General features: G+C 28.9%; 2 protein-coding genes across 6 annotated transcripts in view; one reads left to right on the top strand and one right to left on the bottom strand.

Annotated features, from left to right (window-relative positions):
* The window catches only part of LOC107436498 (sulfotransferase 1C2A), a 128,555-nt gene that overhangs the window by 17,863 nt on the left and 98,640 nt on the right, over positions 1-12,052 (top strand). The window contains exon 1 of one of the 5 annotated variants that reach the window (XM_071182443.1): positions 1,864-2,073. The exons of 2 other annotated variants lie outside the window; for them this stretch is intronic. Coding sequence is in view for 1 of the 3 variants with exons in the window: in XM_071182441.1 (XP_071038542.1) it covers positions 6,965-6,996 (32 nt within the window). In the remaining 2 variants the exon portion in view is untranslated. Of the gene's footprint in view, positions 1-1,863; positions 2,074-6,941; positions 6,997-8,847; positions 8,953-12,052 lie in introns of those variants that run through there. 2 more of the 5 variants (XM_071182441.1, XM_071182445.1) reach the window with 2 other exon arrangements.
* Positions 1-12,052, bottom strand: part of LOC107445793 (uncharacterized) — a gene marked incomplete in the record, with an annotated part of 113,617 nt that overhangs the window by 29,528 nt on the left and 72,037 nt on the right.

Genomic DNA, 12,052 nt, shown 5'->3' with positions numbered 1-12,052 from the left:
ATTTCTAGCTATCAGTATTGCCTAATTATTGAATATATCAACAAAATAACGTATAAAAATATTGAATTGTGGAAATTAAATGTCTGCATGAGTCTCAAAAACGCCCCTCCAACATTACCAATCTGGTTCATATCATCAAGGTGTGACTTGATAGATACCTACCTCATTGCCCGTCACATTTTATTATGATTATAATTAGACGAAGCAAAATAACTAATTTACTCAAAGAAATTAATGATTTTACTTTTAATTAACGACTTAAAATTTGCTCTAACCTCTTACAATAAGTGATATAATTTAGCTCTCTGTGCTGTAGATGATATATCGCTTGGTTACGAGGGAAGATTAAGTGACAATATACTCAAAATGTCCCTGGGTAGAGGTAATATCAAAATGCTTTGGAAAAAGATTAAAATAGTCCCTAAAGTGGGAAAAATCTTCTTCTATAAATAGAAATAGAAAATAAGAGCTTCTTAAATTTTTCAAACCGGGGAGTAGGAGCCATTCCTCCATTAATCACACATTTGCTAGCAAGATCTTGGTCCATGGAACTTATGGACATGTAAGTGTAGCCCTTTAAGCTAAGAAGTGCTGATATATCTAAATACATAAAGACATTAAATTGTTTTGTTGGTTTAGTAGCAAAATTCCCGCAGTTATTATTATTATTTTTTAATTGTAACATTCCAAATCTCATTAAATGTTTTTTTTGCCATTATGTTTTATACCATTCGAAAGAGGACGTTATGTTCTACCAGAATATATGGTTTGCTTTTTTGTTCGAGTCAATTTATTTCAATTTCAAGTTCTTGAAATTACACCTTCTACAATATATGTTCATGCTGAAGACATGTTAAATTCCTGGGAAATAATGTATGGTCAAAACTACCAGATTATGGTAAAACTTGCCTTGTTTCTGGCTCTATGGGAGCACCAAAAAGCTCAGTATTTTTTTCCGAAGTGCTATAGTAATGATTTTGGTAAAATTAACTATAAAATATGGTTTTATAACATTTAATAAAATTTGGTAAATGTGGTAAAATTTAATAATTTTATCATTATATATTAAAGCAGAGCTTGGAGCTTATTACCACACATAAGAACTAACTATAATTTCAAAAACCAGAACTTTCATATGAACGGAAAAATTACTAAATGAATGGTTTAAATACCGTATAGTTTGTTTTTTTAAGCAAGAATTGCAGTTGATTTTACTAGAAATGTCATTACCATACAGAACTGTAATTTTACCAGAATCTTTTTCTCCGTGTAGAATGTCAAGTTGAGAAGAATGAACATTTTCAGCACCAAGTTTATTTTTGCTTAAAAATCAAAGCTCTAAAACCCCAAAAATTGTTCGTGTCATGACATATTTGCTGTGTTTGAACAAAGTGCCATTGTAAAAACCACTCGTGATTGGTATGGCAAGTTTAAATATGGAAATTCAGACCTCAAAAACGCAATACGTTCTGTGCGGCCAGGTTAAATTTTAAAAAATAAAAATTTTAGCCTAGTCGCTAATCTAATCTAAAAACTAATTTCAATTTTGCCACAAAAGCGAAAAAATGTGTTCACTATTCCTTCCAAATTTTTTGTTTGATAAAAAAAACTAGAGTTTTTATTTTTATTTTATAAAAGAAACTTTATTTCCTTTCATTAAAGGAAATCATAAAGACTACATTTAAAATATGCTCCTGCGAGATATTTTACTCCTTGATTGCCACATCCGCCTACGTAATTTTTCTGCTAATGAAATAAAACACTTTAAAGGTGCCGTTCAAAATGAAACGAAAGTAATAACTTATGTGCCATAAACTCAAGATAAACATGTCCATTGAATTTTGGCCCATTCATTTTAACCCTCCTTTCGTTCTGTTAGCCTCAAAGAGAGAGAACGTTTAAATCCAATTTTCTGATAAGAACAGAAACTGTTCTTTCAGAATAGTCTTTGGAACGCAAACAAACGGAAATTAGAGACCCAGATAACTGAAGGTTGCCAGATTCGAAAAGCTGAAGTGGGTAAAATAATCGTTTGGAATTTGAAGTAACCTCTCTTACGGAGTGCTATAAGATATTTTCTTGAATGAAAAATTTCCATTAGTATTTTTTTCTCTTTCTTTTTGTCACTTGTTTTTACTCACGAAAATACATTTAAAGAAATATTTGATATTTTTAGTTTTTCCTCCCGGAAACTTGTTGTATCAGACTTATCACGCTAGCGTAATAGATTGTCTTTTTAAAAAAATCAGAGCAGCGTTAGCTGTGTGAATTATAGAAAAATAGATCTTGTAACAAACGAGTTGAAAACGTTATCAAATATTTAACAACATGTTAGATTAAAAAATTAAAACTGTGTAATTTATGTAAGTAATGATAGGAAAATATAGTAAATAACTTTGAAGGATGATACGACCTTCAGCAACTTATATTGTGCTATAAAAATATAATAAATGAATTAGAGAGATAATAGAAAATATGTAGCAACTATATATATATAATAGTATTCTTTAGAAATTTTAATCATCAGCTTGGAGAGATGAAAAATATATAAAAACTTATATTGTGCTATAGAAAATGGAAACATATATTGAATTAGTATGGTAATAAGCACTCCAAAGTATTAGTTTCGAAGAATTTAGAATCATTTAAAGTTGTGCGAACTATAATAAACAAATTTGAGAGATGATAAAATATTTAGCAACGTATATCGTGACATAGGTAAATACAATAAACGAATTAGAGAAATGATAGAATATATGGAAATATATATTGCACTTGCAAGATGATTAGCAGGCCGCCAACATAAATTATTTGAATAATTTAGAACCATAGACTGCTGTGCGAATAATAAACGAATTCGAGAGATGATACAATATTTGAAAACATATATTATACTAGTACGATGACATAAGCTCGTTAGCGTAGTAGATTTAAAGAATTTAAAAGCACTTAGTGTCCCAATTGTAATAAACAAATTCCAGATATAAGAAAATAATTAGCAACGTTATAATGTATTAGCATTGTACAGTGCGCAAAATAAAAAATTGGCATCCCTGAATAACTTTTGATCTAATCATCGGATCTTTACGTTCTAGAACTCAAACTTAATGGTTTGAGGGAGTGATCTCAAATATAGTGAAAACTATAGTTTAAGTTGCAAAATCAGACACAAAACACACCTTTTTTGAATAATGTATCTTTTTTTCGACGGATTTGGATTTTTGAAACCCAAAATATAGGGTTAGCAGCAATCTGGGAATTATGGTCCCCATAGTTTAGTTAAAAGAGCGGCCCAAAGTTTGGACTCCATATTGTTAATTTTACTTTTTGCGTATTTTGTCATATCTCGAAAATGTTTTAAATAAATTAAAAACATTTTGCACACCATTATAAAATTAGTTTATCCAAAGATAATTCCATGCAGAAAATAGCTTTTATAAATATTTATTATTTTTTATTATTTTATTTAACATTAGTCAAAAAAATTATAAATTGTAAGATATACAGATATATTTTTTCTGACATCATTTTAAGGTACATAATTTTACGTGGCAAAATATAAAGTTTGAGTGAAATTAGTCGAATAGTTTATTGAAAAATCGAATTTTAAAAATACGACTTTTTTAAAACTTGATTTCTCAGAGACTATTCGACTTATTTCACTCAAATTATGTATTTTGTAATACAAAATTATATTAATTAAAATGAATTGTATAGCTTACAATTAAAAAATTTTCGACTATTATCGAATAAAAAAATAAACATTTACTGAAAGTTGTTTTTTGTATGGAATTATTTTTGGATAAACAAATTTTATAATCCTGTGCATAAATTTTTCGATTCACTTAAAATATTCTCGAGATATGGTGAAATTACTCGAAAAGTCAAATTATCATTAAGGGGTCAAACTTTGGATCACTCTCCTTACCAAACTATTGGAACCAGATAGCGGCTCAGAAATCCAAATCCGTCATAAAAGAGTATGTTTATTTAGAGAAAGTGCGTAATTTCTGAACTTAAAATATCGTCTGCACTTATTAATTAGCATATTTGAGATCACTCTTGTAACCAAGCTGTGTTAAAGAAACAATTCTTTTTTACATAAACAACCATTTGACAACCACACATAAACTAAGCAAACTTTAGTTAAAATACCTGTACCTGGTTAGTAATAACCTTGCAAAATAAATAGAAAACCCGTAGCGAGTTAGTATCAACCACAAATTCAAAACAAAAACTATTTTCATCAAAAACCAACAACTCTCTGATGTTCCATAAATTGCCTCGCGCTTTTTCTTTTAATTTATCTCGTTATAATTAATTAAAAATAATGCACCTTATACATTAGATATTATATTGTTTTAATATAATATAATATAATATAATATAATATATATTATAATATAATATTTATTAATATAATAAATGACAAATAAAAGGCATTTATAGTTAAGGAAAGATTTGAGTTTTAATTAGCTTTCATAAAATGTATTCGTTGAAATGCTTCATTATGAAACCGTGATACCGGGATAATTTAATTTGCCTATTTCCTCCACAAAATTAAAAGAATATTTTTATAAATTTTCTATTCATTCCCTGTCTTAGGTTCGACGTTATAGCATATTTTATTTTTTCTTGTTTTTTTTAATACAATTGACGGTTTAATTAAGATTAACATGACAGCAATAGAGTGGGTGGAATTTTTTTTCTTAAAAATTTCGGAACGCTTTAGTGTGGAAAAGTTGCTTATTGTAACAGGAAAGAAAACTACATAAAAAATTTAAAATCGGTTAATATCTTCCGTTCGAGCATCGCACCTAAAATTAACAAAAACTTTAAAAAAAATCACTCCTTTTTATTATTTTTTTAAGTTGGCTAAGACTTTTAAAATAAACATTTTTTAGTTTCTTATGATAGTTTGAGAGTTTGAGTATCATACGTTAATTAAATTATGATCAATAATTATATTTTTTATCATCACACAACGTTTTAGAAAAAAAAAATATGAAGTTAACTAATATTTCATTATTTTCCCTATTTAATCTCCTCGCTCATTATGTTTGATAAATAAAAAACCTAAAGATGGTTGCTCATTGATGCCTGCCCACACTCTACCCAATCAGCTATCTAATTTTTCAGTGGGGTATTTACATCATATTCATATCTATATAAAAAGTCTATCAACGGAGTAGGATTCTTTGGTTTACTGCATTTTTAATATTCGTATCTTTTATGTCTACCAAACATATAAAGTCTGTTTATTTGTAGAAATGAGGNCTTTTTTTTTTGCAACATATGTAGCTTATCATACGTAGATGCGAAATATATAGAAATATCAAATTTGAATTTTTTTTCGATAACGCTGATTTTTCAATTGCGCGGCAGTGTTGAGGTCGTTTAACAACTCCTAATTTTGGAAGTTTTCAAAGGAGCATATTGTAAGTTTAATGTAGATATATAGCTTATAACGCCATTTACAACATGAAATTTTCCAAAAATATACTAAGAAATAAGATTTTTGATTACCAAGATTAATTTATTTTGGAAGTTCTTAATTACTATTTATATAGATTTTAGATATCTGGTTTTCTACCACTGATTTTCTAACCATACGCAGTAAACGTGTCAGTCTTTAACCTTTTTAATAAATGTTTTCTAAATTAGTTTTCTTTTTTAAATATTGTATCGATTAAAATTGGAGTTAATAGAAGAATGCAATGAAGAATAGTATGTATCAATTTCTTACAAGTTAATTGAAGAAAAGGTTAAACGTGGCTCATTCTCTTTTAGTGAATATGCTACCCCTAAAGCTTGAAAATCGTGGCAGATTAACTGATTTTCTTAGTTAAATTGAAGAATAAAGTATTTTGTACCATTTTATTTAGTTAGTTAGCACATTAACGGTCTCTGTATTTTTTAAGTTCAAAAATTTGTTTCTCTCGGTCGAAAAACTAATTTCTTGATTGCTCTGAATTGATTCCTTAGATTTTGAAAAAATAAATAAATGACATCATATTAACTTCCATAATTATAATAATATTTTAAACCGTTTGATTCTTGGTATTATAGTTTTTAAAGGGATTGATGATTGATTCCATCAACTAAATCGTTGATTGTTTTTAATTGATTCCTTAGATATTGAAAAAATAAATAAATCACAGTATGTTAACTTCCATAATTATAATAATAATTCAACCATTTAGTTCTTGCTAATATAGTTTTTAAAGTGATTGATGATTGATCCCATCAACTAATTTTGATTGTTTTGAATTGATTCCTTAGATATTGAAAAATATAAATAAATGACATTATATTAACTTCCATAATTATAATAATATTTTCGCCATTTAATTCTTGGTAGTATAGTTTTTAAAGTGATTGATGATTGATTCCATCAACTAATTCGTTGATTGTTTTGAATTTATTCCTTAGATATAAAGAAAAATAAATAAATGACATTATATTAACTTCCATAATTATAATAATATTTTTGCCATTTATTTCTCGGTAGTATAGTTTTTAAAGTGATTGATGAGTGATTCCATCAACTAATTCATTGATTGTTGTGAATTGATTCCTTAGAAATTGAAAAAATAAATAAATGACATTATGTTAACTTCCATAATTATAATAATATAATAATATTTCAACCATTTAATTCTTGCTAATATAGTTTTTAAAGTGATTGATGATTGATCCCATCAACTAATTCGTTGATTGTTTTGAATTGATTCCTTAGATATTGAAAAAAAAAATGGCATTATATTAACTTCCATAATTATAATAATATTTTAACCATTTAATTCTTGATAATAGATTTTTAAGTGATTGATTATTGATTTCATCAACTGATTCGTTGATTGTTAGATTGTAGTATTTAGGCAGCTTTTTAGACAGCGAAAAATAAATAATTAATATCATGTCAATTTAATCGTAGAATAACATTGCTGTTGCTTCCGTGAAGATGAAATTTTCACTTTACCGAGTTATTAAAAGGTAATATGCATATTATCTATATAGTTTGCAGATTACTTAGGTAATTTGTGAAATTAAAATAATGTTCGCATCTAAACGATAATGTTTTACGCAGTTGGTTAATGCTTTAAATGGATACAACAATAGTAACTATTTTTAAACCTGGGATTCAAGTTTTGTGAGCTTTAATAAGCAGAAAGGTTGAAGGTGAAAAATGTGTACCGTGATGGTCTATGGAAAACCTTAACCTTTTTAAATACCACTTTTGGAATTACCTCATATTCTTCGATAGGTAATTTTGGTTAAAATATAATATGTTATAAAGATGAAGTAAAAGATAATGCGTTTTAACTTTCATATACGATAATGAGAGAATATGTTTTGCACGGTTCATTAACTCTTTCAAAGAAATGAAAAACAAAAGATGCTATTTTAAAAGGAAAACTTAAGGGTTTTGAGCTACATGAATGAAAAGGTTAAAGATGAAAAATGTGAACAAAGTTGGTTTCAAGAAAAGCTGATGTACGCTGCTCAACGAATCAATATGTCAAAATCCCAAGAAATAAAGTTCTTTTTAGTCCACTTAAGGTGTTTTTTCCTCATTTAATCAATAGTTCATAGCCCGATCATTTATCTTTTCCGAACAGCAATTGAGAAACAAAAAGAAACATTTCATTCGTAAAGTATACCTATAACTGATTAACTTCAACCGGTAGATATTTTTCATTTTAAATTGCAGTTGGAATTTATTTTCTTCAACATAAATTCCTTACGTAAAAAAAAAATGTGAAGAGTGTAAAGAAGGGAAAAAACAAATTGTAGATAAAAAAGGAGGAAAGAAATTTTATTCTTGAACTGTTTTTTTTTTTTTTTTTTTTTTTTTTTTTTTTATTTGACTGAAAAAAGTTTTTATTTTAAATTCGATCGAACATTTAACCAATGGTTTCTAAAAGGTTTTCTGGGGAACAGGGATCTAAGAGTTTGGACAATTTTGAGATTTGAGTATTCTTATAACCCGGATCGAATCCCAGCGATGGCTGGTCGATACGAATTCCGCATCCGGCTTGCGGATGCGGAATCCGGCTCCGCATCCGGCTTGTCGATACGAATTCCGCACCGATCAATTCTGACGTAAAATATCCCTAGTGGTTGATGGATCATGAGTTGGAGTCCCCTTGCCGTCAGGCTAACCATAGAAGGTTTTCGTGGTTTTCTCTCCTTGCAACGGAAATCCGAGCTTGTTTTATAAAAAAAATCCTCCATAAAATTCTCCTAATAGTTCATCCAGGAGTTCCCTTGTCTTCTGGATTGGGCTCACAATTACAGGGCTAAAGAGTTGAGCATTAGTAATCGTGAACCCAAAAAAAAAAAAAAAATTGGTTGGATATACTACGACGGTGATAAAATAACAACGCAACAAGGACATCATATTAAATTACGGATTAAGTAAATTACAGTTAAAGTTAGTTTTTATTTTGATAAACGAACATATTCACTTCAGTGAATATGTGCAAAACATATGCCATTTTTGCTCGCTAAAAGTTTTATTCTAATTTTATAAATTATTAACAGAGCAAAATTTTAGTTCATTATTTAACTTTCTTTTTTATTGCTTTAGTAAGTAGCAAATTCAGTTATTAAATCCTGTGGAATAAGATGGTTGGGTCAGATATGGAAGGGATGATGGTGACCCAGTTAAGAAGCTAACTTATGGACAGTTTACTGATAACGAAAAGTGGGGAAGATCAAAACAGCAGATGGATTGATTATGTGGAAAAATATCTTAAAACCATGGGCATCAATAGATGGTCTTATTGTCTGACGTAGCCAGATGGATACAGCTAAAGCCCTGGATACTTGGATATCTCCTCTTGGTATCCAGGGCCTTAGATACAACTAGTTGGGACGGTTCTGATCCGTACTAGACTGTAATGCTAATGGAAGAAGTAAAAGAAGAAGAATTTAAGTTTTTAAATGGTAAGAAAATTTAAATTATTAATCTGCATGTATTTTATACAAAAAAATATGGCAATTAAATAGAACAAAATTCAACTACAAACTAAATTCGAAATATGGCAATTAAATAGAACAAAATTCAACAAAAAACTAAATTCGAAAAATGAGTACTTTAGTCTAATTATAATGCTTCGAAACGTGTCTCTGAATTTTGTTACATTAAGCACTTTTTTAACTTTAATTAAGTTTTTGTCAGAAATTCCGTTTATTTGAAATTTTGTATGAATTCCTATATCTTCACATACCATTTCAAACATGGTCGAACAATAAATTTTGATATGGAAATCACTTTTTTAACTTAAAGAGTTATTTTCTAAATTTTCTAAAAAATATTGTTTAATTGCAAATATGAATAAAATTATATTTCTAAATATACAACTTAACATAAACCCTACCCAAAATAATTTTTTTACAATAATAATGTTAAAAATTATTCCCAAACTTTGGATATGAATAAAATGAACCCAAGATATGTAGCACAATGGTATTTTAATTTCGTCGTTAAAAAGCATAGCTCCACATATTTTAATTCTTTTATATACTGAGTACTTTTTATTGAATTCGGGATCTTTTAAACTTACACATCTTTTTCAAACGACTCAACAAAAAGAAATACCGTGTTTCTGCATTTCAGCTTATTTTGCGGACGATTACTTAAAAAATCAATATCTGAAGTCAAGAGTAACTGGTTTTTCGCACAAGCATGGCTTCTTTTTTTATTTTATTCAATGGTAGTAAAAATGAGAGGAATAAAAAAGAAAAACAAATATTTCGTTTAAATTGAAAGGCGAAAAAGATGTACTAAAAGAGTACAGAATTTTTTATCGTTTTCTATAGAGTTGCAACTACAAAAAAAGTATATTACACCACAGAGACGCCTAAATCTGAATCTTTTCAAGATTGAAAACCTATGCATGCAAATGTGACAGAAATAGAGAGGAACCAGAGGAGTCAAGGAAACACAGCTGCAGACACAGAATCACAGTATTCTTAAAATAACAATAATTTACTTTAATAAAAAAATTTTACTTCTAGTCGTCTATTGGATTAAATGTATCTTCAGATAATCTTAAATAAATTTTACTGGAGCATGTGTATCCTTAAATAATCTTAAATATCGTATACTGAAGTAAGTGCATTTATAAATAATCTTAGATATTGTATTCTGGAGTGAGTATATCTTTAAATAATCTTAAATATTATATACTTGCTTAAGAGTATCTTTAAATAATCTTAGATGTCGTATATTGGAGTAAGTGTGTCTTTAATCTTAAATATTGTATACTCGACAAATTGTATTGTTAACTAATTTTAGATATTGCATATTTGAGTAAGTGCATTTTTAAATAATCTTAAATATTATATACTTGCGTAAGAGTATCTTTAAATAATCTTAGATCTCGTATATTGGAGTAAGTGCGTCTTTAATCTTAAATATTATATACTTAAGTAAGTGTATCTTTAAATAATCTTAGATATCGTATACTGGAGTAAGTGTATTTTTAATCTTAAATATTGTATACTCGAGTAATTGTATAGTTAACTAATTTTAGATAGATATCGTGTACTGGAGTAAGTGTATCTTTAATCTTAAATATTGAATACTCGAGTAATTGTATCGTTAACTAATTTTAGATATTGCATATTTGAGTAAGTGTATCTTTAAATAATCTTAGATATCGTATACGGGAGTAATTGTACATTTAAATAATTTTAGATATCATATACTTAAATGTGCCTTTAAATAATTTAGATATCATATAATGGAGTATATGTGTCATAAAGATAATTTAAATGAGGTGTGCAAATTAAGTAATGAGATTTGAAGCGCTACGTTCTGTATAACAACCTTAGACTGATGCAGAAACACGTGCAGCGAAAGGGCTTCAACTGAAAGAAGCAATAGAAATGTAGGAAGAATCCCTGCATCTTGGGTTTTCAGATTTAAACAACAAAAAAGGATCATGCCATACATCAAGGACGGCAAAGCGCCTTTTCACAAAGCAATCTCATTAAACGTGTTTTTTGTTAATAAACACATTCCTGTGGCTTCTCAATCTCTTTTCTCCCTTGACTTGAAAACTATTGACCTTTTCCTCATGCCGAGATTGAAAATTCAAATCAATGGTTGCATTTTGGAACGCTCGAAATTTTTTTAAATGCTGTAAGCGACCAGATTAATGCTCATTCAGTTCCAATGCTGCTATTAAGATTGGATGAGCCGTCATCAAAGTGGCATAGTTTTCCAAGGGAATTATTTCGAGGCAAAGAATCTTGAAGTATTGTTCTATTTAAAACAAAAAGTTTTTAAAAAGTCGGTTATATTACTTCATTTACGAATCGTACTGTGAAAAATAAATGCATCGTTTATTAGAAAAGGTAAAAAAGAAACACCTTAAGAGTACTTGTTTTTTAGAATTTTCTTTTTTAAGTTAAAGGTGTAAAAAAATGTATATTTCTGTTATTAAACATATGTCAGAAATTTTATTTTATTTTATAACCGTCATTGAACAGCCGACCCAATTTGATGGATTTGCGACTACTAATGTTCAACTCCGTAGCCTTGTAATTTTGAACCCAATCCAGAAAACAAGGGAACTCCNTTTTTATTTCTGTTATTAAACATAAGTAAGAAATTTTATTTTATTTTATAACCGTCGTTGAACAGCCAACCCAATTTGATGGGTTTACGACTACTAATGTTCAACTCCTTAGCCTTGCAATTTTGAACCCAATCCAGAAGACAAGGAAACTCCTGGATCGAGCATTGGAGGAAATTTGCCTTCGTGGAGGACTTTTTGATGGAGCTAACCCGCATTTGCGTTACATGGAGAGGAAGATCACGAGAACCTCCCCCGGTAATCCGGACGGCAAGGGGACTCTAACCCATGATTCGTTTACCACTAAGGATATTTCACGTCAGCACTGTGGTCGGTGCAAGCCGGATGCGGAATTCGTATCGACTGGGATTCGAACCCGGTTCGCTGCATTGGAAGGCGAACGCTCTATCCCCTGAGCCCATCACGGCTCATACGTCAGATATATCTAAGTCCAACTCTTT

This window comes from Parasteatoda tepidariorum, chromosome 6, assembly GCF_043381705.1.
Source record: "Parasteatoda tepidariorum isolate YZ-2023 chromosome 6, CAS_Ptep_4.0, whole genome shotgun sequence".
In the NCBI taxonomy this organism is placed as follows: domain Eukaryota; kingdom Metazoa; phylum Arthropoda; class Arachnida; order Araneae; family Theridiidae; genus Parasteatoda; species Parasteatoda tepidariorum.
This window is presented reverse-complemented; position numbering and strand designations above follow the sequence as displayed.